Source organism: Akebia trifoliata, chromosome 16, assembly GCF_017979445.1.
Source record: "Akebia trifoliata isolate Shusen 1 chromosome 16, ASM1797944v1, whole genome shotgun sequence".
Lineage (NCBI taxonomy): Eukaryota > Viridiplantae > Streptophyta > Magnoliopsida > Ranunculales > Lardizabalaceae > Akebia > Akebia trifoliata.
In genome coordinates, this window is record NC_141390.1 from 6,440,761 (window position 1) to 6,468,478 (window position 27,718).

A 27,718-nucleotide genomic window follows, 5' to 3' on the forward strand; every position below is an offset into this window, starting at 1 on the left:
ATATAGGGCTTTTTTATTCTCTTATAAAATAATATAAAATAAAAAAAAGACAATATTGGATCATCGAATATATATAGTCTTTTGATTCCAAACTTTCTTTAACGTGTTTTTTTCCTAGAAAAAAAAAAAAAACAAACAAACAAACAATTTTGGGAAGCTTGTTTGCAATGCATTCATGGTATAAGACCCCTGGAACATGCATAATCTGCAGTTTTTACTAGCCAAGATTGCCCCATAAAATTTTGCATCAATCTTGATCTGTGGAGATATGATGACAAAAGCAAATAAATCCATGATGCTCGTATACAATTTGAATAGAAAGGAGATATTGGGGCTGTAGCCATCCAAAAGGTAAAACAGGCATTCATTGTAATAATAAAAAACAAATAAAGAATATCAGATGCAATCACAATAACTTACAAATGATGTTCAAATGTTTATCATCACACATACAAGCAATCCACATGAATTTATTTGTAATTTTCAATGAAATACAAGAATAAAAATAATGAAAAAAACAAAGTCGAAATAAAGATGACATAAGAGTTGCAACTCCTCCAGATTTCAATCCTTATTATAAATTCATGCATACAACCTAAAGCCATTATACAAATGATTTCCCTCAGCTGAAACGACAAAGAGGTCGAAGCACACCTTCAACTTTAGAATCTTCCCATACCAATGCACGCCACCAGTTTTCTTCACATTCAATCAGTCTCAGTTTTTTTGCATTATCCGTTCTCAAAGGTAGTTTCTTTAGCTCTTCACAACTTAATATCTGAATCTTTTCCAAAGATCGCCAAACCAATTCTTCTCTACAAATTTTTACCAATTTTGGTAGTTCAATGAGTGTCAGAGTAAGCAATTCCGGAAGCACGCTACATTCTTGTATTTCGTTGTCCGCTTCAGTAATTATTTGTTCAATCTTGGAACAATTCTCTAATCTCAGTTTTTGCAATTGAGACAGCTGTTTAATCACTCCCCTCGAGAAAATGTACTCCATCTCTGGACATCCTTTCAGTGTCAATGTCGTTAATTTAGCAAAACTTCCCGAATAAAGTTGCCCCTCCCAAATACACCTCAATTTTGGGAGATTGATCATCTCTAATTTCTGTAAGAATTTGAGTGCAGCTTTTGTTGTCCCGATACCGCTGTTGTTGATGCTCTCTATCTCATTGCATCCTTCAATCAGACAAACTTTCAGATTGGTCATCTTTTCTATTTCAAGGTCGCAAAATTTCTGAACACTTTTGTGATCAACTAATTCAAAAGCATCAGCGTGTCCGAGTACCTCCAAGATTGTAGGGTGGATGTCTTCTCCGGAAGAAAATCTTAAAAATCGCGTAATTTTATAATCATCAAGTCCTTGAGAGTTTACCGAGCCATGGGAACCAACAAGAATTTTGAATGATCTGAAGAGATCTTTCTTCCATGAGGGACTATTTCCAATAAAATTCTGAAGGCACTCCAACCTAGAGAAGTAAAAACAGATGCTGCTCAATTCTTCCAATATAGACATTCCCTGCACGACAATGTCTACAATGTCATTCCACCCTGGATCATTTCCTTCCACGTCAATGCTCAATTCTTCCAATCGCAAAAATCTTGAAAGTACTTGATGAAACATCACCCTTGCTGGCATCTCTTGAACATGGTTGTGCCTACCAACATCAATAAAAGAAAATCGTAGACACTTGAGATGAGCCAATTTTCCAGTCTCAATGGGTAGATTACTAATTTGAGTGCCACGTATATCAAGCACCTCAAGATCATCCAGTGCTTTTATTGTGATTGGGAGCTCCACCAAGTGTCTGCAAGAATTTAGATATAACGCTTTAAGGCTGGTCAAAGAAAACAGAGATGATGGTAGTGTCATGATTCCAGTTCCATGTAAGTCTAGAACTCGAAGACTACACATAGAACCAAAGAATGATTCGGGGATTAATGTCAAATCTGAATTCCTCTGTAATAACAATGTTGAAAGCATACAACAATCGAGCCTTTCTGGTAGACAACGTAATTGATTGTCCATCAATGAGACCCTCTTGCACCCTTTCCATTCTTCTTCTCTTGGGGCCTCTTGCATTTCTTTTCTTGTTCTCACCAACAACTTACATTTCTTTTCATTTGGGGAAGTAATCCTCAGCGCAAGTCTTCGAAGCAACGCATGCATCTTTACATATCTCACTCTTACTCTCTCAATCAAAGATTTATTGATAAGCTCTTCCAATATAGCATGACCCCTATCCCGTGCATCTCTTAATTTCTCTACACCAACAATAAACCCTTCTGCTTTCCAACATTCCATCAAATAATCTTCGCAAATTTCACCGTCTTCAGGATATAATGCACCATACAGAAAGCAATTCTTTTCAGCATCATCTGTTAACATGTCATAACCAAGTTTCAGGGTCCTCAATATCTCATCCAAATATTTAATCTGAGTGTTTGGTGACTGCAACTTCATCAAGGCATCCCTCCACAAACATTCATCATCTTTCCCTTTTAGTGATTTCGCTACTATGTCAATCACTTTTAGCAACCCACCGCACTCCTTGACCACTTGCTCAGCAAGGTATTTTATGCGTGGATAATCAACAACATCACCAACTGTATCTCGAAACAATTTCCATGCATCTATCTCGCACAATTTCTCTACTTGTATTTCATCATCGGCTTCCATATAGGAGCAGGAATCTTTGAATCTACTTGCAAAAACCACTTTGCTATCCTTCTCATTTTCACGAATTCCCACATCATGCAGATTAACAAATTCTTGAACATCATCAAGTAGAAATAAATACTTCCTCGTCGCTAGCGTTGCCGATATTATCTCTCCAATTGCCTTGCTGTCGCTGAGGTCATTCACGCTTATCTGTAGCCTTTGTATAATTTGTCGTTGCATGCTTGACTCTTTTGTGACATTCGCATAAATGACAGGATCAAACATTTCAGTTATTTTTACATTGTTCTTCAATTTTTGCAATATTGTTGTTTTTCCCACGCCTGGCATACCCCAAATTCCAATTCTCTTCACAGCCTGATCATTTAGGAAATCAATTATCTTTCCTTCAATTGCTTGATGAGATGGTATCTCTTTCTTTCTCCCTGGATGAAGCATCTTCGCAATTGCATCTGGTGGCCTCTTGACGACTATTCCATTTTCAAGTCTGCCTTCCTCCCTGAGATTACGAACATTCTCCATCATCTTTACCATATCTTTGCTAAGATTTAAACGTGAAAAGAAGGGGCACCAGCCACATAGACATTTCCTGCCATTACTATATTTGGTTTCTAAAGCCTTCACTTTATTTTCTGCCTTGTCCACCTTTTCAATCCAATGCAGACATTCATTTGTGGGCATCATTTGAACCTCATCCCTTTTTATCACACATTTTACATCCGCTATCCTTTTGTAAAGACTCTCTGCTTCATCCTTCAGCGCATTAAAATTCGTATCAATGTCTTTAACATAATCAACTTTGGAACCCACACACTTGCATAAGACTGTTATGCATTGGTATGCTGGTTGGATGACTCCCCCAACTACTGCCGGCAACATGCTTAGGTTCACTGCGAAAAGTTGAAAATGTGGACAAATAAAAACTAGTTAAACATTCACTCCAATGATTATTTGAAGAAAAAATTCAAGGTTTTTTCTTTAAAAAGACAGGCAGTAATGTAATTTCAATAAGAGAACAATTGTAAAAAAGTTATATTTGCTTGCTGAATATACAGTAACTAGAGAATGGTGGAGTAAATCTAGAAAATTAACTACTTGAGTAAACTCTGTCCCCTCAAAAAATTAACTACGTAAATAATGCTAACCAAGGTTCAAAATCGAGATAGTCTCAACAGAAATGTTATGTAACATCCAAAACATTCAATTCAGGGTCCATCCATTTTATATTAACCACAAACACTTAATTTAAATTCATATAAATCATTTCATCATCATCATCAAAGCCTTATCCCATAGATTTGGGGTCAGATGAACGAATCTTATTCCTCCATTAGACAAAAAACATTTGAGGTAGGAAAAAAAAGGTCTCTCATTAACATTTATGTGTTATCTCAAGAAGCACAAAATCAACCCAAGAGTCAAAAATTGCTATGCTTTACTAGTAACAACTCTTTTTATACCCCAAAGAGAAACTTCGACTACTTAAAATAATAGAAAAATATCACGCTGTTGACATATATTGTATCAACAAAGCTTAATTGGCTTGAGTGATGAAGACAACCCATTTAGGACCTTAATACGCACGAAACAAGTTCAGAAAAATTTCTAGATGATCCTTTACATGTCTACCATGTGCCTTCTGTAAAGAATTTTAATGCTCTGAGTGCTAAATTAGTGCCTACTATTTTGTTTGTGGTAAGAAATTTCACGAGTTCAGCGTTTGGGGTAATGTGTTCCTCCATCATAATTTTTTTCTTAGAGGTAATTTCGGTCTTTTGCATGGACTATAATTTAATAACCAACTTATATTAGGATTTATATGAGAGAGATTTTCAAGATGGACGTAGGTAATCTTGTCGAACCATGTAAATTTTGTGTCAGTTATCTTTGATTTGTGTTTTCTTTTGATTGTTATAACGTGTCCACATACAGCCGTGAAGAAAATATATCGGAATTGAAATAGATACCACACAAGAAAAATATAATTTCTTGAAATAACATAAATATAGAGAAGTGTTTCCACCAAAGTAAAATAATGAATAAAAGGTGCCAGATAGCTTAGTTAGTAATTCAATAGGTACCGATTCTAGGGTAGTCAAATATTGTGCTTAGGCCCTGCGTTGGCCGCTTAGACTATTCAAGCACCTAGGCTCCACCTGCTTTAAGTGGGACTCTAGAAAGTGAGGTTAAAATAGCAATTTTATATAATGGTGATTGATAGAATGCCTAGAGGAAGTCGTAAAGAAGTGAATAAAGGTGGGAGTAACAGAAAAGACACCGCTTGGAAGCATGAGGTTGAAGTTAATGAACCAAGTTCAGAGAAGTTATGTCTAAAAAAATGTCTTTATTGTTCTAAAATCGTTGCGGGAGGGGTCAAGAGGTTGAAAGATCATCTTACGGGAACAAGAAAAAATGTTACTCCATGCCCACATGTTCCCGAAGATGTTAAGAAAGAGATGAAAGAGTATTTATTGAAGAGGCAAGAAAAGAAGAAGATGAACCAAAGACAATTTGAAATTTTGGCCAATGAAGGGACATATTTGGTGGCACTATAGAAGACGTTGGCTCTACACCAAGTATTGGAGGAGGTAGTAGTGGAGGGTGTGGGGGATTATTCAGAGTTTGGAGTTATTTTTTTAAGGGAAATTATGGATAGGTATGTCATTAATGTTGATGAAGATGATGGAAATCCTTTGCCCCATGTCCACAAAATGCTCCTCCGATTATAAATAAAAAAGAATTAGGAGACTAAGCATGCTTGGAGATTAGGAGGATTCTTTTTTTTAAATGCAATATCTTTCAACATATGTAGTAGTCCATCTTTTGTGAACATGATACACTTAGTTGGTAGTTATGTGAAAGGTTTGAAGCCATCAACTTCACATGAAATGCGTACATGAGTTATGAAACAAGAGGTGAAAACTACATACAAGATGATGGATGAATACAAGAAGACTTGGAAAAAATTCGAGGTTACCACTATGGTGGATGGTTAAAAACACCACATACGTGGAAGACAATTGATTAATTTCCTCGTTAATAATCCAGAAGGGAGTGAGTTTTTGAGATCTATTGATTCATATAATGCAATGAAAGATGTTAATTTGATGTTCAAATTGTTAGATGCAATCATTGATGAGGTTGGAGGAGATAGTTGTGCAGCTTATGACATATAATGCTTCTAACATGAAGGTAGTTGGGGCAATGTTGATGGAAAAAAGGAAAAGATTATGTTGTGTACAGTTCATTGCATGGACTTGATGCTTGAGGAAATTGGTGAGCAACGTAGACATGTCCTAGCATTAAAGAAGAATGCAAGGAAGGTAGCGAATTTTATTTATGGCCATGAATGGGTGCTAGATTTGATGAGAAACTACACAAAGAGATTATTCGACCCGCATTGACTCAATTTGCCACTGTCTACTTGACATTATAGAGTAAGATGCAATGTAAGCAACCTCTTGAGTCAAGTTTGCATAAAAAAGTGGGCAACAAGCTCTTGGAAAAAGAAATAAAGAAGTGAAAGATTTGATTTTGAAAAGCAAAAAAATTTATCTGATAATTATTTTGCAATAAAGACCACGAAGTCCTTAGTATGTGTCTTGAGAAGAGTGTATTTAGAGAGAGTCGTTAATGTACTTTATATATGGGTTTATGGATGTTGCAAAAGAAGAAATTGCAAAGAACTTGGGTGGGAGAAGTTGATGGCAAATCCAAAGGAGAGAGAGAGAAGGCTCACTTGTAGATTGATGACTTCACACATAAGAAAGACTTCTTTGGTCTCAATCAAGCAATATCTACCAGAAACAAGTGTAATCTTGTTAAGATTTTAAAAGAGTTTTTTACTTCTAATTATTTTGTTATTAATCTATATTTATCATATTTGTCTCTTGTTAATGTGAATTATGTGATAGAAAATTGGTGGATTGCTTATGGAGATGCAACACCAGCATTGACAAGATTTGTCGTCAGAATCTTGAGCCTTACATACACATCTTTAGGGTATGAAAGAAACTGGCATGTTTTTAATCAAGTAATTAATAAAATATAAAAATAGTTACTATTGATTCATTAAATATTTATGATGTTACTTTACTTATGTATTTTCTCCCTCAATAAATGCACACTAAGAAAAGAAATCGATTGGAACAATCTAAGCTCAACTCCTTAGTATATGTTATGTACAATAGGAGCTTGAAGCAAAGGCAATTGAAATTGAGAAAGAAAATATATCATGACCCATTGTTGATGGAAGAAATCGAGTTGGATGATAAGTGGGTTGTAAACGATGGTCATGAGGATGGGGATCATAGGGTTGATGAGGACGAGGGTGAGAAAGCCGAGGGTGAAGATGAGGGAAATGGTATCATTTTTCAATTCTGACATCCCAAACCAGAATAACTATTTATAATAGGAAGAGAAAAAAACCAATAAGTCAGCATAAGGCAAGAGATGAGCAATCAATTAGTTTAGTCTATGTGGTTCACTTATTCTTAACTTGTATGTAAGTTCAAGCTTTCTTCAACTCTATGTTATGTAATTATTGTAATTTTGAATTTGTATAGACACAAAAAATGTTAAAGGCAAAGAAACCAACCCATTACATGTGATAGATGAAAAGGAGTACAAAGTAATAGAGACAGGTCTAGAAGATGATAGAGGCATCCGATATCATGATGACTCTTTGGAGGACCCTACTAGTGAAGATGATGAAAATGATTTTTAGCTATTTTTTTTAATTCTTCTCTAGTTTAGACTAGGGTCGAAAATTTCATTCCTAAGCCTAAACTAGTTGTTTATTTGATGTTTGACACTATGAGTAATGATGCATTGCTACCTCCCTACATTTTTATTATTTAATGTTTATTTGATGCTTAATGGTTGTTTATGTTGGTGTGTATAGAATAGTTAGAGGGGTGTGTATAATAAGATACATTTGAAATTATATTAATTTATTGTTAACATATATCCTTAGTTGAGCACAATAAGAGAGATTATTCTCAAACAATTTGGTATCAGCGTATACTCGGTCTATTCGTGTTCTTCATCGTTGATGACACCAGTCCTCGTTTTTTCGTCGAATCACTTCGAAACTTCAATGTCTGAAAGATCTTGCTCTCCTCAATCCCATGGGCTTCTTCCAAGTCTGCTATGATGATGTTGATGTGTTTTTTCTTATTCTAAAGGATTGTAGAACAATTTCCTCCAAACTCGTATTTTTAAGATCCAATCATGATCCATTTTTCCGGTTGCAAAACCCCCAAAAAGGTCTGGTCATTTTTGTCCTTAGAGGCCATCAATTACCCCCATTTGCCAATCCGTTGGCTGTTTAATGCTCTTTTAGGACCTCTATTTGTGTCATATGAGGGTTTGGACTCCGATCTTTGTTGTTTTCCTTTGGATTGATTGGTTTTATTCCTAGAGGCCATCTATTGCCACCTTTTGCCAATCCATTGGTTGGCTGATGCTTCTTTGGACCCATCTTTGTCAATCCATTGACCGACATTGTGAGTCACGATCTTAGATTGAATGGAGTTTCATATCTTTCTGACTATCTTCTTCACTATATCGCCAATATTAAATTTAATGGTGATAATTTCTTGGCTTGGTCTCGTGCTATCAAGCTTTATATGGGGGGCCATTCAAAGATGGGTTTTCTTACAAGAAAAACTCCTAAGCCTCTGCCTGGGTCTCCAGAGGCTGACAAATGGGAAGTTGAAAACTGCATTATTCTAAGGTGGATTTTGAACTCCATGGAACCCCAATTCACTACAAATTACATCTTCTACGATATTGTTCCTGAGTTGTGGGAAGCTCTCATAGGAAGCTATGCTCTCGTAGAGAATGATATTCACATCTATAAGTTGACACATGAGATTGCTCATTTCCAGCAGGTTGAGAGTTCAATTAGTAAGCACTATGGAGCTCTTAAGCATCAATGGGAAGAGTTGAGCCACTATGAGCCCTTATCAGAGTTGTCAATTGAGTTAGCCAAGATCATTGCCAAACACACTGAGACAATCAAATTTATGATCTTTTAGTGGTCTTTGATCTGACTATGAACAACTTCATACTCAAATACTTGCACAACACCTCCTCTCTATTCGATCTGTATACACTATTGTGTTTGGTAAAGAGCGACGTCGTGTTGTTATGACTTTTAGATCTCCTTCTCTTAGTGTTTCTCAGGAGCGTACTGCATTTGTTGGTTCTACGTTCTCACCTTTTGTGGGTCTTGGCAGAGGAAATGATCGAGGCCATAGAGGAGGTCGTGGGAGTGGTCGCTCTACTAATACTTGTTCTTATTGTGGGAGATTGGGTCATGACCATGATCATTGCTACTGGTTACATGGGTTTCCTGATAGTCGTCTTGATCAAACAGCAGTCACTACTACTTCTAGTTCTCCATCTAATATTGTAGTTGCTTCATCGGACACAATGGTTTCATTGCGGGCCCAAGTCGTTGAGATAATCCGCTCTAAGTTCAAGTCTCAGGCCTCTCCTAATACATCTGGTCCATTTTCATCATCAGTTCCCTCAGGTATCGATGTTACCTCTGCATTTGCTGTTACAACCTCTTCATCATCTCCTAGCTAGGTTATTGACTCAAGTGCTACAAACCATATAACCAGTCAGTCTCAGGGGTTTTCTATGCTCTTTCCTCCATTCACGTCATCCACTTAGGTTCACTTCGCAGATGGCTCATTTACTCATTTTATGGAGGTAGGAACCACTTTTGTATCGCCTTCTCTTTCATTGTCCCATGTGTTGCACTTTCCATATCTCTCTACCAAGCTTTTATCTGTTAGCAGTCTTACTAGAAGATTAAATTGTTGTGTTATCTTCTACCTATCTCATTGTATTTTTCAGGAGCTTACTACAAGGAGGATTGTTGGTAGAAGTATCGAGAGAGGGGGGTTATACTACTTCGATGAGCAACCGAACCAACATGTTGTTAAAGTTGTGGCTACTACAATTCCTTCCAAATCAATGTACATTTTTTATTCTCGTTTTTCTTTTCCTCTTGTAGCTACTCATGATACATTATTTTTGTGGCATGCCAAACTTGGTCATGTTGGTTTTCAGACTTCATGCACTATGATTCCTTCTTTTGGCACTTTTTGTAAGTCTGTTAAATTTCAATGTGATGTATGTGAACTCTCTAAACATATTAGGTATGTTTATCCATCTCGTATGCATAGATGTAATTCTTCTTTTGAGCTTGTTCACTCTGATGTATGTGGTCTGTCTTCTATTCCATGTATTGATGATTTTCAATATCTTATTACTTTCATTGATGGTTGAAGTTTAAGGATGAAGTTTTATCCAAGTTTCAGGAGTTTCATTCTATGGTGCACACCTAATTTGGTGTTCTCCTCAAATCTCTTCGTTCTGATAATGGTGGGGAATACATCTCTTATTTTTTTTCAATTCTCATGTCCATACACTCCTCAACAGAATGGTGTAGCCGAACAAATGAATAGACATCTTCTTGGTATGGCCAGATCCTTGTTACGGGGAATGCACATGCCAAAGTCCTATTGGTCTATGTCATTGCTTACTGCTTGCTTCTTGATTAATAGAACTTCCTCTCGAGCCTTAGCGGGTCACGCAACCCTTTTTCCCATTGAACCTAGGGTTTTTGGTTGTACATGTTTTATTCAATACCATCATCCTACCAGAAAAAAAAAATTGGATAATAAAGCTATTCGTTGTGTGCTCATTGCCATTTTAGTATGTCAAAGGGGTATCAATGTTATGAGTCACAGTCGAGGCATTTCTTAATTTCTATGGATGTCACCTTTTTTTAGCAGGTTCCTTATTTCTCTCCTGACATTCCTACATCAATTCCCTGATCTCATTCTTCTTTACCTGTTCCAGTATTTGGTTTTGATTCTTCTTTGCAGCCACAGGATTAACTCACATATTCTTACAGACAATTTTGTACTCCCTCCTCTATCGCACAACCTTCATACTCCTGGCAAGTTGCTCCAACTGGTATTGTCCATCCTTTATCTCCGCCTACTAGTACTACTACAATTCCACATTCTTCTCTTTCTGATCTAGATTTACCTATTACTCTTCGTAAAAGGGTTCATAAGTGTGTTTATACCCCTTATTCTCTTGCTCAATTTGTGTGCAATCAGGCTATATCTCCTTCCTACAGAGCTTTCCTTTGTACCATAGATACTGTGTCTATCCCTCGTTCTATTCATGATGCTCTTCTTCATCCTGCATGGAAAGATGCAATGGTGGAAGAAATGCAAGCCCTTCAGTATAATAAAACCTGGGAATTGGTTTCTCTTCCTTCAAAGAAGTTAAGTTGTTGGTTTTCGTTGGGTTTTGTTGTAAAATACAACTTTGACGACAGTGTTGCGAGGTACAAGGCTCGCTTGGTCACTCGTCGCTTCACTCAGTCGTATGGGTTGGATTATATCCCACCTTTGTTCTAGTAACAAAATTGTCGTATGTCCGCATTCTTATTTCTCTTGTTGTAAATCAAGGTTGGCCTCTATATCAGTTGGATATGAAGAATGCATTTCTCCATGGGTACCTTATAGAGAAAGTTTATGTGGAACATCCTCATGGCTTCCTACTTCAGGGGGAGAATATTGGGAAAGTTTATCGCCTTCGGAAATCAATATATGGTTCGAAGCAGTTGCCTTGAGCTTGGTTTCATCGATTTAGTGAAGTCGTTATTAGCATGAGTTTCAAGAGATGTCATTCTGATCATATTGTCTTCACTCATTCCAGTGCGTACTATTCTTCTAGTCTATGTAGATGACATCATCTTCACTAGGGATGACTCTTCATTTATCTTTCATGTGAAGGGTGAGCTTACTCGCATATTTAAAGTAAAAGATTTGGGTAGTTTGAAGTATCTTCTTGGCCTTGAGGTGGCTCTTTCCAAGAAAGGGAAATTTCTTTCTCAAAGGAAATATGACCTAGATTTACTTGGAGATACCAATATGCTTGGGTGTAAACTTGTTTCATCTCCTACGGATCCTAAGCATTCGCTTCATGAGGGTGATGGTGATCTTCTTCCCGATCCTCAAGAGTACAAACGCCTGGTGGGTCGCCTAAATTTATTTTACTCTCACTCGACCAGATATTGCCTTTTCTATTGGCCTAGTAGGCCAATTCATGCATACCCCTCAAGCATCTCATTTGGCTGTTGTTCATCGTATTCTTCAGTATGTAAGTCTAGCCCCAGTTATGGACTTGTATATCGCTCTCACGATCACCTTGATATATCTGGCAACATTAATGCTGATTAGGCTGGACCAGCTACAAATCGTTGATCTACTTCTGGGTATTGTGCCTTCTTTGGAAGAAACTTGGTCTCATGGAAAAGTAAGAAACAGCCTGTGGTTTCTCAATCAAGTGTTGAGGTTGAGTAGTGTGTTATTGCACATGGCTCATGTGAGTTGCCATGGCTACACTCCTTTATTTTTGGGTTAGGGATTCCATCATTGGTTCCATATCACTTCATTGTGATAATGAAGCAACTCAGAAAATTGCATTAGACTCAGTTCTTCGTGAGAGGACTAATCATATTGAAGTTGATGTACATTTTGTCAAAGAGAAAGTTAATGATGGTTCTTTTGTCATTCATTATGTGTCATCCTCTAAACAGCATGTGGATATCTTCACCAAAGCAGTTGGTCCTACTATTCTTCATGATGTTTGTACCAAGCTGGGCATGTTTGATGTATATGCTCCAGCTTGAGGGGGAAGTATTGTTGTGTATAGAATAGTTAGTGGGGTGCATATAATAATATGATACATTTGTAATTATATTAATTTATGGTTAATATACATCCTTAGTTGAGCATAATGCTCACTAAGAGAGATTATTTTCAGAATATCAATTGTTTACTTGTTTTAATATTTTTCATGAATTTATTATAACTGTAATACATTTTATAGGGATTTTTTTATTATTAATTGAGGCATACACCTTTGGTATTGTAAAGGAAATCTTAAAGTATTTGATAGAGGAAAGGAGGCTGAGATGGTTTGTGGCCATTGTGCAACAATAAGTTCTAGAACAAAGGAGAGGGTTGGGAGCTCCTATCCTACACCCACCTCCAGGAAATGTGACCCATGCCGTATATTGAGGAGAGAAGAAGTCCAAGTCTAAGAAAAATAAACAAGAAACAGAAGGTCAACCATGCTAGAGAAGTTTTTGAAGTTTCCAGAAATCCAAAGTTAGTGGAGACGACTAAGTACTTGGCAGCTAATCCAAGGTCTATAATTGCCTTCTCTGAGAAGGATCTGGAGATGGGGATTTCCCCACATGAAGATGCACTTGTCTTAACTAATTGTGGGAAACTTTGTAGCCAAGAGGACTATAATAGATAGTGGGAGCTCTGGCGACATACTTTCAAGGAAGCATTTGATAAAATGGGGACTGCTCAACAATCTATGGAACCAGCTAAGACAACCATCTATGGATTTAGTGGAGCAAGGACTGAACCCTTGGAGAGATCACACTGCCTATGACAGCTGGGCCTATCACTCTGATGACTCAGCTAGTTATCATTGACACCCTCTCCACTTACAACATGACACTGGGCAGGAAGTGGAATTAATGACTGCTACTCAACCACTCAGAGCTGCTATTCAGCCAAAGGAAAGTCAAAAGTGGGGGACAAATAGCAATTACAAAAACCATAGGATGTGGATGAGGGGATGCATATAGTGGAGGCAATGAACTTGGGAAGTGAAGTTTCATACATCAGGTAAGGTCTGACTTCTAATGAAAAGTCTAATTTAGTTTCTTTTCTTAAAAGTAACGTAAATGCATTTGATTGGACTGTTAATGAAATGCATGGTATTCCGGAGTATAGCATGTCGCATGCATTAAATGCCAAAGAAAATAACAACCTGTAAAACAAAATCTAGAAGAATTCCCCCTCGACTGGCGGATGTCGTATTAGTAAAAATAGATAAGTTGAAAATTCGTTAAGTGGATTGCCAATATAGTGGCATATCCAAAAAAGAATGGGAAGCTCAAATTGTTAGTATATGGAGTTTTTACTTGTCCATATTATTTGTGAATAATGAATTTTTTTTTTCTTTTATTCAAAAGTCCTAATTATTTTATTTTTTTTCTTTTGGTCCTTCTCATAAGAATCTCTAAAACAAATTCTTTTGAAACAATTCAATGTATTCTTCTTTGTAACAGTCCAACATTACACTCTTTAACGAGCTAGAGAGATTTAAGGGAATTGTGGAACATGTGGTTTCTACACGTTTAGAGTTGTTGGACTCCAGTGGCCTACAAACTCTTCTCCTCTAAGAAACCATGTAATTACTTCTCTCTCTAAAAGAAATCATATCTTCCCTTCTCCAAATCTGAGGAAAATCCTTAGGTATTCTAGGTTTCATGACTTTAGATTTTGAAGGCTCATTCCCTGTTCCAAATTTCCTCTTTTTTTGTTTTTGAAAAGCTCCTTGGCTGTTTTAGAGGGATTTCTGATTTCTTGGAGTACACATCAACGAGTTCCTAAATCCATCATCTAACAGTGTTGATTGGTGAGGGATTAATCAATGTATCCTAGGAGGTGATCACAACTACTTGGACAGCATCTTCATTCGAGTGCAGGGAGAATCTTAACTATAGGACAACAAGCTATGCTTGTGCCTCAATCAGATTTCTAACCGATAAGTTACTCTTTAACTTCTGTTTTATTTTCAGAGAAAGTGTGGTTGAATTGCTTGGAGTGCTCATACAAAATCAGATCTTAAATCTTCAGTCAAGGTATTTCTCTACTTCAACAGAATTGTTCCATTCTTGTTAATTGTTTAGTCATATTTTAGACCACATATCTAACAAATTGTTCATAAACTTCAGGGGTAGCTCTGCACCCAACGGTCACGTTGGGAAAATTTGTTCGATCTCCTAAGAGGAAGTGACTGCTCAAAGTAGTCAGAATCCTCTTTGTTCTGTACTGGGCCTTTAAAGCAAAAACGAGCCTTCGCGCACACCCACATGACGTATAAATCTGAGATTTTGCACCCCCCCCTGTGCGCACGTCGTACGTGCACCACGCATTAAGATTTTCAGACTAATGGGATCCAAATCCCAATTGGAACCTCGGTTTTCCTCTTGGGCCCCCGTGCATGTGTGAGCCCATCCAATACTTCTATCAACTTTAAAGCTAATAGAAGTACAACTATTTAAGAGTTGCAAATCAACTCTTCTCCTAATCAATGTGGACTAAAATTACACAAGGCAAAAACAATACTAACAACTAAAGCAAAAACGCATAAAGCATAAAGCAAAAACAAAAAAGCATAAAGTTGGGATTGGGTTTTTACCCTACGGTTAAAACTTAAAACCCATCAAATATTAAAGAATTTTCAAATTCAATCCTCTAAATTCCAACAATCCCCCACATGAATGCAAAAAACACAATATACATATATATATATATATATATATATAGAGAGAGAGAGAGAGAGAGAAAGAGAGAGAACTTTTTGATCAACCATGTTTTAGTATAAATGTCTTTTGGACTTGAACCTTACCTAGTATAAGTCTATTGGATTTAATAGTCGATTAGTGGACTTTAAGACTTGAACTGCCAACCTTTAGTGTAAACCAAAATAATAGACTATACACATAAGTTAATCAATCAACTGTCAAGTTCTATCGATGGTATTCATTTTGGCCTTGAACAAAATCTGGTATCATGAGTGCTTTACAGAGTGTAGCCTAAACTCCTACAGAATCAGCCACATTCTACACTCATTTAGGTGTGCCCATGAGAAGTATCCTGTTATACTTCACTTTTACAAGTATAGGCAACATTAAAAAGTTATACTTCAACCTTTCTTCTTTACAAGCAACACTAAATACTTCATAGGAATGGATTTGGAACAATATGTTCCATTAGTGCTTTCTTTTAAATCATATCCAATTGGTTTTCTCATTGAACCTAGATTTTGGGATCTCCAATCAATTAGGTTGGATTTCCATTAAAGTAATTTTTAATTGATAGACTTTAAGCCCATTCCCCTCGAAGTCGATGTAATTAACTCTCTAGATAATCCTTTTGTTAAAGGATTCGCCAAATTTTCCTTAGACTTTGCAAAATCAATGGAAATTATCCCATTAGAAAGTGGTTGTTTTACGGAGTTGTGTCTCCATTTAATATGCCTTGGTTTGTCATTATATATATTATTTTTGGCTATCGCAATGGTAGCTTGGTTGTCACAATGAATAGACATAGCATATATTGGCTTAGGCCAAATAGGAATGTTAACAAGAAAATTCCTAAACCTCTTAGCTTCTTCACCAATCTTGTCCATGGCAATAAACTCAGATTCCATGGTAGAACAACCTATGCATGTTTGCTTGGTGGATTTCCATAAGATTATTGCACTTCTAAGTATGAAAATATAGCCACTAGTGGAGTTCAACTCTTCTAAGTCTGATATCTAATTGACATCATTATATCCTTCCAATATGGTAGGATACCTATAATAATGCAATTTATAATTCATGATATACCTTAAGTATCTCATGATTCTCACCAAAACTTCCTAGTGATCATATCCTGGGTTGCTAGTGTATCTACTAAATTTATTTACTGAATACGCAATACCTGACTTTATAAATTCATAATATACATTAAACAACCAATAACTTGAGAATATTCTAATTGAGAAACACCTTTACCAACATTTTTCATCAATTTACAATTTGGATCAAAAGGTATTTTTGCAAGAATACAATCAAACTAATTAAAACGTTTCAAAACATTTTCAATATAATGAGATTGAGATAAACCAAATCCATTAACATTTCTATAAATTTTTATTCCAAGAATTACATCAACAGGACCTAAGTCTTTCATGTCAAAATTTCTAAACAACAATTTCCTAGTTTGATTCACAACATTTATATTAGATCCAAAAATAAGCATGTCATCTACATATAGGCAAATAATCACATAAGAATCAACTATAATTTTATAATAAACACACTTATCAGCTTTGTTGATTCTAAATTCATTTAATATCATTACATTATCAAACTTTTCATGCTACTATTTTGGAGCTTGTTTTAAATTATACAGGATTTTATTTATCTACAAATTTTATTTTCATGTCATTTAGTTACAAATCCTTCCAGTTGGTCCATATATATTTCTTCATCAAGTTCTCCATTTTAAAAAATAGTTTTTACATCCATTTAATGAATTTCTAAATTATAAATGGAAGCTGTAGCAATAATAAGTCTAACAAAAATGATTCTAGAAATAGGAGAATAAGTGTCAAAAAAGCCAATGCCTTTTTTTGTTTATACCCTTTAGCCACTAATTTAGCCTTATATTTATCTATAGTATTTAAATTTCTTTTGAAAATCCATTTACAACCAATTGTTTTATTTCCAGGAAGTACATTGACGAACTCCCAAGTGTTATTACTCATAATTGAATCTATTTCACTATCTATAGCTTCTTTCCAAAATGGAGCCTCAAGTGTCGAATTTGCATCTTTAAAAATATGAGGATCTCTTTCTAAGAGAAAACTAATCAAATCTAGTCCAAAAGATATTACTGTTGTAGTTCTCTTGCTTCTCCTAGGTTCTATATCAGATTCGTGTTCTTTAGGTTCATTATTAAATATATCATTGTGAGATCTGTTTAAACGTCTTTTAATTTTATCCTTACAAGAATACACATCCTCAAATATTTAGAATCTCTAAACTCAATTATAGTGTTATTATTAATATTATTTACATCAAATTTATATATAAGAAATCTAATTCAACTATCTAAATTCCAACAGTCAACCGTGAGTTGAGGCCAGAAACATCCTAATGAAAATTATGCTCAACTCAAACAAATGGTGTTGCCTTAGCTCCATAGAATTAGGTGCCGAGTCACCCCGAAATCCAACCGAGTCAAGACAAGTTTGAAGTGAGTTGCCAATTCTAAAAACATTTTGGTGTGTTACTGTAACAAGGTGCAGTTATAAACGGTGGAAATCATTTTCCAAAGATTTCGTATTCCCTTGAAAACGACTTCCCAGCAGAAGGCCCTAAAATATAAAAGAAGATCTGATTTTTGGGAATTAATTGTGATTTTCCTCTAATTTCAATCGTGTGCTTAATGGAAGCATTTGAGGTGATAAAAGCCACAATTAAACTTAATGAACAATAATAAAGAATAAAAGTAAGAGAGAACGAACTTACATAGCAGCTAGCGACTTTTCAACTCTTCATAATATAATTGAGAAAAAGAGAGAGAATCTAAAATCCAAACTCCAAAGAGTTGTTTCTCCTTCAAATTTTCGGCTACTTCCGCAGAATGATGAGACAATTTCATGGAATCTTAACGCCCTTTTACAAAGATGATCAAACTTTCAACCAAAGTTAAGTGATTTTGTGATTTTGAAATATGCCTCATTATCTCTCTACTTTGATAAGCCTCTCCTCCTAGTCCTGGAAAGTCAATTAATGTAAAAGGTTTACATTACAGCTCATTCATTTGTGTTAAAAAAAAAATTAATAATAATAATAAAGAAAGAAAGAGCATTGACTTGAGAGTTGACCAAACCAAATGACTTGACCTTGGGAGATTCACCAAAGTATTTTTGGGTGATTTAGATTTAGATATACCCCTTCACAGTTTGATCAATCCTATTACTTGTTTCCCTAAAAATCCAACCGAGTCAAGACGAGTTTGAAAAATCTACTCACTTTTTGATATGTTTGTTATTACAAGATGCAACCAAACAGATTCTGAAACTAAAACTTGGGGAAAATTATGTTTTGGGAGGCGTTTGAGGTGAGAAAAGTCACAATAAAAACCGTATTGAACAAGAAGGAATGAACTAATTAGGAATAAAAAGTAAGAGATCTTACCAAATAATTGTGATAGCACAGCACAGCACTGCACTGCACTGGCCTTTCAACTTTTCCAAATAGAGAACAAGAGACAGATAGAGAAAGAGACAAGGTGGTGGAATCCAAGGACGTAGTACAGAGGCGATCCCTCTTCCTGGTCTTGGAATGTTAGTCAATGTAAGAGGTTTACAGCTCATTCAGTTATGGATTACATTACAATATTAACAAGAGAAAGAGACCATCGTAGATCCATCCAATGTTTTTATTTTATTTTTTTTTTTGTAAGATTTAGATGTAGAGCTTCTATTGGCACCCCAACTTTTACTTCTTACACCTTAATTAAAAATAAAGGAAAAAAATATATATATATTTACCGCAACTTATGACAAAATTTCAATTCCAATACACCGCTCATTTTAATTCCCAAAAAGCATTATTTCCTAGCAATATCACCACTTTTATAATCAACAATCTTGTCAAAAAATTACTAGCAAGATTATAGATAATTTTATAATCTTACTAATAAATTATTTTAAGTAATATAAAAGTCAAGTACCATTGATATTTTTAATTGCAAGATTAATAGTAATTTGTGAACAAAATCATTGATGATAAAAGTGGCAATCTCATTAGAAAACATGTTTTGAGAATCAAAATGAACAATGCACCCGGATTAGAATTTTGTCACATTCAACACACAAAATGGCAATTTACCCAAGAAAATAAGTGAAAAGTTGCAGTGCCAATACTAACTCCTTTTTTATGCTAGATTTCTGTTTTTGGGTTTAAGACTTTATATGATCCTAACCATATATATGTTTTAATTTTTAATTGGGGGTGTGATAAATAATTTAAGAAAATTGGGTGTAATAAGTAAAGTTAGGGTGCTACTAGTAGCTCTCCTTGGATGTGCCCCACAATATTTTTCATCAATGTCAAAGATACCTATTGTGTTTTCAAATTGAAAATATTTTCATAAATGTCCTTGACTTCTACTTCTTGCCTTGGTTTCAAATCTTGGTTTCATGGGTCATCTCATTCATGGATGAGATTGAGTTGTCTTGGACAATCTAAAATATTTAAATTAGTTTATAATTATTTATTTATATCAATATAATAAAACACAACTAAGTTGGAACAATTTTGTACACATAAATGTCTAATCCACTACAATGTTATAGGGGACAAATCCAACTACGACAAACCTCCCATTATTTACAATTTTTTTGGTTACACCTCCTGCCAAGCTATAGTTTCATGGTACCCACTTTATTTTCTTTATTCTTCACCTCCTCTAATTTTATTATATTTCTTATTCTACTCATTTAATCTATTTTATTATTTTTCATCTTTTACCCTTCTAATCTCAATTTTTTTTAATAATACCCCTTCAATTCTATTTTCTTTCACTTTTACCCCATAATCCAAAAAAAGATGCCTCCTCTTCTAATTTTACAATATTTTCTCCTTTATCCCTTTAATCCACTTTATTAGTTTTCATCACTTACCATTTTAATCTCAATTTTTTTATTAATACCCATTCCATGAAACTATAATTTCTTGAGATCCACTGTATTTTATTTATTCTTCACCTTCCCTAATTTTATTATATTTCCTCTTTTACCCCTTTAATTTTTTATTATTTTTCATCTTTTACCCTTTTAATCTCAATTTTTTTTATAATAATACCTTCTAACTTTATTTTGTTTGCTTTTACCCCCTTAACCCGAGAAAAGATGCTCGTGCCGTAGGCATAGGTGAACTCTAGTTTATTTATATAGAATAATGTTGATTAGAAGATACTCATACAATCATATTTTATTTTAATTATAAAAAAATTAATTAAAAATTACAAAATTCCAATAAACTTAGGGAATTTTACTTAATCAAAATTTTCAAAATATCATTCTAGTCATCTCGATTGTCAAACGAGACAATGTGTGAGATGAGACACATCAAATATTATATATTCCACGAATGATACCATGATAATTCCGACGAATCATCTCGGACTTGAACAATATTTGAAACTATGCTTCTTGTTAATTTTCTCCTCAAAATCAGCCATCTTTAATATTAGATTAAAGTTTTTTACCCTTTCCGTCATGATTAAGATGATATATTCTTTAACCTTCAATCCTTAAGAATATGATAGGATATTTTGAATAAGAACTTTTGTGTAGAAAAATAAGAGTTCATACAAGGCATTGAAGACAATGGATTAAGAAGAATTTTAGAATTGTCAAGTCTCTAATTAAGAGCTGGGCAGATATTCATAATAATAAAAAAAGTGAATGGACACAAATACCCTTACATAGGTGAATGGACATAAATGCCCTTACACAAAAATAACAGAATTAAATTACTACCATCTATTATTTTTCAATACTCCCCCTCAAGCTGGAGCAAATATATCAACTAAACCCACTTAATAAGATGAGATTAGAGATAGAAGAACCAACAGACTTTGTAAATATGTCAACGAGCTGATCTAAAGAAGATACAATGACTACCTAAAGAGCACAAAATCGAACTTTCTCCATGAGAAAGTGAACATCAACCTCTATATGCTTAGTTTGTTCAAGAAGAATTACGTCAGAAACAAGCATAATAGTAGACTTGTTGTCGCAGAACAATAAGGAAAATCAGAATGAGGAAATCCCATTTATGATAGTAAAAATCAAAGTCAGAGAAGCTCAAATGTGCCAAGAGTCATAGCACAATACTCAGCTTCAGAAGAAGAAGAAGATACCACACTTTATTTCTTACTTTTCCATGAGATAAGGTTACCTTCATGGAATGTATAGAAACTAGATGTCGATCTCTAATCTGTAAGAAAGTCAGCATCAGTGAAACACGACAAATGTGTCTGAACAGTGAATGAGTAGAAAAGTCCAAGACCAGGACGTGACTTCAAGTAGCGAAGAATATGATGAATGGCGTCAAGATGAGACGTACTCGGAGTATGCATAAACTGACTGACTACACTAGTCGCAAAGCTCAAATCTGATTTAGTGTTAATCAAATAAATCAGATGACCTACAAGCCTCTGATAAGAAGCCGGATCAGATAATAAATCACCAAATTAAATATAAAGTCAATGATTTTAATCCATAGAAAAAGAGACATGATGACAACCAAGCATATTAATGTCCTGAAGAAGGTCCAATGTGTATTTGCACTAAGATAACGAAATACCACATTGAGAGTGAGCTACTTCTATCCCCAAAAAGTACTTGAGAGGACCCAAGTCCTTAACCTCAAAGGCACGACCCAACATCATCTGCACCTTGTCAATCCACTATGCATCATCTCCTATCAGGATAATATCATCTATATACACTAAAACAATGGTATAGCGACTATCCAATCCTCAATGAACAAAGCAAGTATGATCTGAGTGGCATCTGATAAAGTCCATAGACAAAATTACTTCTGAAAAACGCTAAAACCAAGCTCGCGAAAACTATTTCAGGTCATACAAAGATTTGAGAAGGCGACATAGCTTCCCACAATACTTTTCCTAAAGACGAAACCCATGAGGGGGTCCATATATATAACTTCAATTAAATCACCGTTCAAAAAAGCGTTCTTCACATCGAGTTGATGAAGGGGCCATGAGTGACAAGCAGCTAAAGAAATAAGAAAATGAACAGTAGAAAGTTTGGCAACAGAGGCAAAGGTGGCACTAAAATCTTTTCTTGAAGTCTGCGTAAATCCCTTAGCAACGAGTTGCATCTTAGCAACGAGATATTTCGCCATAAAGACTCATTTACAATTAACGATCCACTCCCCAGATGGAAAGGTAACAAGTTCTCAGGTATTATTTTTTTGCAAAGCATTCATCTCAACAGTCGTAGCTTTAGTCTACTGAGGATCTTACAAAGCCTTTGATACAGACCGATGAACTTGAATAGAATCAATGAGAGCACAGTTTAACCTGATAAGAAGGAAAAAGACCCTGATAAGAAATAAACTAGGAAATGGGATGATTAATAACACACCATCGCTTACCTTTGCGAAGAGCAATAGGCAAGTGAAAGTTAGAAATAAAAGGAATAAGAGCAGGTATAAGTGTAAGGGTAGGAGATGATATACCTGAGTCCAAGGAGTAGGTTGGCAAGGGTGGAGATAGACGAGAACGATGAGTGTAGACCTGAAACTCCGACAAAGGTGAAGGAAAGATTGGAGAGGGTAGCACTATAGGTGATGGGTCCTATGAAGAAAAAGGTTCTTGCAAAGTAGAAGTAGTACGAAAATGTGGAATATTTTCAAAGAATGTAATATTAAGAGAATGTATGACACGGTGAGAAATCAGATCATAACACCGATACCCCTTCGACATAGTGGAATAATTCAAGAAGACGCACCAAATGGCTTTATCATCTAATTTAGTACGAGTGGGAGTCCTATCTTGAATAAAGCACGTGCACCCAAAGACTTTAGGAGTAATAGGGAGGAGAGTGCGGTCGGGTTGAAGAACATGAAAAGGTACCTATTCCCCTAAGATGTGACCCAAAATGCAATTAATAAGAAAAGTCGCAGTTAGAACTGCCATATTCCAATAGGCTTTAGGCACATGCATGCCTCAAAGAAGACACCGAACTGTATTTATGAAATGAAGATTCTTACATTCTGTCACCCCATTTTGCTCAGGAGTATATGGACATGTCAACTGATGGAGATTACCATTCTCATGAAGATGGGAACGAATCCCATCCGAAATATATTCCCTCTCATTATCTGACCTAAGAGATTTAACCGTGATGTTGTATTGAGTTTGAATCATCTTAAGAAAATTAACAAAAATAGGGAGTGCCTTAGAACAAAAATGCATCAAATAAACTCAAGTGCAACAAAAATAATCATCTATAAATGTAACATAGTATCTATGACCATTAAACGCAGTAACAGGGGAAGGCCCCCAAACATCAGAATGAACTAAATCAAATATTGCATTAAACTGATGCATACGAGAAATATAAGAGGTACGAGTGTGTTTAGAGAGTTCACACACAGAGCACTGAAATTTTTGCCCATTACAAGAAGTTTTTAAAACAAGAAATAAAGAACACAAATGCTAAAAATTAGCATGTTCTAAACGAGCATGCCATAAACCTAAAAATTAAGATGAAAAAGTATGGCTTTTAGAAGATGGAAGCATGGAAGCCAGAGTCGCAATCGTCGAGATTCAAACATGTACAATATATCCTTCTCATACCCCTTGCCAAAAATCTTCCTTGAAGCTAGGTCCTGAAAAATATAGTGAGTAGTAAAAAGCTTACAGAACAATTTAAAGATTTAGTAATGCTACTCACAGATAAAAAGTAAAGAGATAAGTGAAGGACATGAAGCACAGAGTCAAGAGAAAAATTAGGGGATAATGAGATAGTACCCTTGTTGTGGATAGGTGTAAGAGACCCATCAGCAAGACGAACCTCCCAATGAGCAATACAGAAAATAGAGGATGTAAAATAACTAGACTCACCAGTCATGTGATTGGAGGTGTCATAATCAATTACCCATGTTAGAGGAGCAAAGCTAAACTGAGTAGCATGAAGTACAGAAGATGTACATGAAAGTGTAATAACTGACGCAACAGTTGAGGATGAGGGACTGTGAGCTTGGATCTGATCCCATACAATGGCTACAATCTGAGTCTGGAGGTATTGCAAATCGATAGTGCCAAGAGTACTTTGAGAAATTGATGCAGACTCTACAGTAGCAGCATGAGGAGAAAGTTGTCCCACAGAAGATCTCAAAAGGTGAGGATAGAGCTGAAAGTAATGGGTTTTCTCTTGTCTAATCTTCCCACAATGGCTACAAGTAAGGCCACTCCCTTTACCACATCCACGGTCTTCACGGGCTCAACTTCCATGTCCTTGAGTACGAGAGTCAGAGAACCCTGAATTAATTGCGAGAGCTATCTGATCTGTAACTGGGGCAAAGATAATTTCAGGGACCTAAGTCTGAGAAGAAACTACACGGCGACAACTCTCATTACTATCAATGGTCACAAATATCTCAAATAAAGATGGTAAATGAGTGGTGTTAAGGATCTGTGTCCGAAATACTTCAAACTCAGGACGTAGACCCATGAAGAACCGATATGTCTGATGTCGACCAATCTGTTTAACCATATACCCAGCTGCTTCTGCAGACAACTCAACCATAAACTCATAGTATGAGAGCTCCTCCCAATGCGACTGAAGGAAACCAAAGTAATCCGCCACACTCTGAGTGTCTTGGGTAGCTTGAGTAATATCTCGATACAACTCATAAATCTTCAAGTCATTCATAGTATGCACATATGTCTGAGTGAGGGCTGACCACAAAGAAGAGACAATCTCATGGTACATGAATATGGTATAGATGCACTGCTCCATAGAGTTAAATAACCATCAAAGAATGGTACAATTATCAATTTCTCATTGTTCAAATTTGGGATCAGTAGTAGGGATGATGCCCAATAACCAATCGGATTTACCTCTACTACCCAAATAAAATCGCACAAATCGAGACCAGAACTGAAAGTTATGACTATCTAACAGAGCAGTAGTAATCCGTTGTTTAGAAGAATTTCCCCCAAGAGTAGTATGGGAGTCCTATATCTCGTGAGTAGATGTCATAGCTTATGTTGAACAAGAAGTGACGATACTTGTGGATTGAAGGGAGATCTCGTATAGTAGAAATTAAGGAGGGTTACCTAAGTAACAAGCTTTATTACCGAGAATTAAAGCCAGGAAGTCGTAGTTACTGTCGCCAATTCCACACAACACTATAGCTACTGTCACAAGTATTGTAGGCCTCCCAAAGGGGTTTTCTCACTATCGTGGGTTGCTAAACAGTCCCAAAATAAATACTGATGCCGTTGTAGATCATAGACAGCCCTACAGTTGTTGTCGTAGGCCTCCCAAAGAGGTTTACTCTCTGTCGTAGGTTTCTAAAGGCACCCTAGGTGCTGTCGTAGGCCTCCCAAAGAGGTGTTCTTACTGTTGTGGGTTGCTAAACAGTCTCAAAAAAGATGTTGCTGTCATTAGAGATCATAGACAACCCTATAGCTGCTGGCGGGTCTCTAAGGTACCCTAGGTGCTGTCGTAGGCCTCCCAAAGAGGTTTTCTTACTGTCGTAAGTTGCTAAACAGCACCCAAATAGTTTTTGTTGTCGTCACAAATCACAGATAGCTCTATGGTTTTTGTTACAAGGTTTGTAGACCTAAAAAAATCTTTCTTGCCGCTGTAGGTTGTTGAACAACCCTTTTTTCTATCACAAATCACAAACAGACTTTGTAGCCACTATCAAAGGTCTCTAAAGGCACCCTAGGTGTTGTTGCACACCTCCACAGGCTACAATACTACTATCGCAGACAAAAAAGGGACCCAACAGTCTAGCCAATAGGCTAATGATGAACAAACTAGGGCATGAAACACAATGCATAAAGTTATCGCAACATGTGATCAAAACCCTAGCAAAAAGAGGGAAAAAAGAACCCCTGAAGGGGAGACTACTTAACGAGGTTATTTTAGATTAGTTGATTTTTCTATAGAATGGAGGAGAAAAGAAGAGAAAAAGAAAGATGAATGAGATCGAAGGAAAACCAAGAAATAGATTCTAATGGCTTTGATACCAAGAAGAATTGTCAAGTCTCTAATTAAGAACTTGGCAGATATTTATAATAATAAAAAAGGTGAATGGACATAAATGCTGTTACATAGGTGAATGAACCTAAATGCCCTTACACAAAAAAAACATAGATATAACAGAATTAGACTACTATTATCTACTATTTTCCAATAGATTAGACATGTTAGAAATTGTTTACCAGATAAATAGTTCCCTTGTACCCTTAGGCACACTTTAAAGTGCAATAAATAGACTTTGAAAATTAAAATCTAAGGGTATTTTGTAAAAACAAACTTTTTAAAGGGTATTTTCCGTACAAAATTTAAATTCCAAAGTGTATTTAATGCACTTTAATGTGTGCTTTAAGGGCATATGTTGACAAGACCCATAGTTTAATTATGAAAGATTCTTACCTTTGTTTTCAAAATGATAGATTTACGTAGAAAAATCAAAGATTTTCAATAATACATTGAAAACAAGTCTGGATGAGTTAATAGTAATTTATCTCAAAAATTAAGAGGACAAATATTCTGGAAGAAAAATTTAGGGATTTTTTGTTAATCCCTTAATGATTCCAAACAACTTTGATTAATTCAAAGTTTTTTCCGGAGGACTTGGGAGACAATGCCATTTTCCAACGAGTTCAACTTTGAAACGGGTAGCTTGCTTCAAATTTTGAAGAAACCCTCATCTTTACAAGACACATGCTAAAAAGTTCGTTGCTTGGTTGCATTCTCTAACGCAGAAAATGAAATTAATTCGTTGGAAAAGCGAAGCTCTAGCTCTTATGGCTTTGACCAACCTCTCTTCCCTCCATGGGGGGGGGGGGGGGTACACTTTCCCTTGATGCACTTAATAACCACCTTGGAATCTGCTCTAACCTGCAGGTGCTAGATATTCTCTTATGCCGCCATATTAAAACCCTTTAGGAATGCTTGAAGCTCGTGGAAAAGGATGGACTTAACAAATAATTTAAGGGTCTTGTTAACGTGTGGCAATAAATACACTTGGGGACTTGAATTTTGTTTCAAAAGTACCCTTAATTATTTTTTTTTACCAAAATATCCCCATTCTAATTTCCCATGTGTATTTATTGCTCTTTAATCATGCGCCTTAAATTAATTAGATTACTTGAACAATAAATATCTTACAATTTAGTAATGCTTTTTTTTTTTTAATAACTTTTACTGTCTAAATCTCACCATTTCTAGAATCCATCCAAGAAGACTATCTAAATCTCACCATTTCTAGAATCCATCTAATAATTCTTCTTCCACACTAGCTTAGTAACTTCCAAACGTATTATCCCTAATTTGTAGCCAACAAGAATAGGATTGTCCATGGATAAGCTTGATCCGACATTAGCTAAGCCCAAACCAAGTCCACGCAATCTCTAGTAGTTTTGTAGATGGGTATTGTGATCTTCCGAAACTCAAAGTAAAGAAATTTGTTTTCTTACAGGACAAGGATGGGTAGTTTTAGCACAATATAGTATTAGGGGCCTTTGGAAGCACCAACACTAATGGGTAAGGTCGACTTGTTTCCTA

At 35.7% G+C, this 27,718-nt stretch overlaps 2 protein-coding genes across 6 annotated transcripts in view; one reads left to right on the plus strand and one right to left on the minus strand.

Moving 5' to 3' along the window:
* Nucleotides 1–423: 423 nt before the first annotated feature.
* Nucleotides 424–27,718, minus strand: part of LOC147382443 (disease resistance protein At4g27190-like) — a 32,962-nt gene continuing 5,667 nt past the window's right edge. For 2 of the 5 annotated variants that reach the window (XM_086427787.1, XM_086427786.1), the window contains 2 exons: nt 17,895–18,143; nt 424–3,573 (listed from right to left, as the gene is read on the minus strand). In XM_086427787.1, coding sequence (XP_086283913.1) covers nt 623–3,562 — 2,940 coding nt within the window. In that variant the 5' untranslated portion in view covers nt 3,563–3,573; nt 17,895–18,143 and the 3' untranslated portion in view covers nt 424–622. Of the gene's footprint in view, nt 3,574–17,894; nt 18,144–18,566; nt 18,778–24,743; nt 24,874–27,718 lie in introns of those variants that run through there. The other 3 variants (XM_086427785.1, XM_086427788.1, XR_015173415.1) reach the window with 3 other exon arrangements.
* On the plus strand, nt 8,332–8,724 carry LOC147382444 (uncharacterized). The gene has a single exon (XM_086427165.1). It carries the CDS (start codon nt 8,332–8,334, stop codon nt 8,722–8,724), a length of 393 nt encoding a protein of 130 aa, XP_086283291.1.

Bases quoted from the DNA above. Each gene is read 5' to 3' on its own strand.
- LOC147382444 (XM_086427165.1), top strand. From the start codon at position 8,332: ATGGGTTTTCTTACAAGAAAAACTCCTAAGCCTCTGCCTGGGTCTCCA.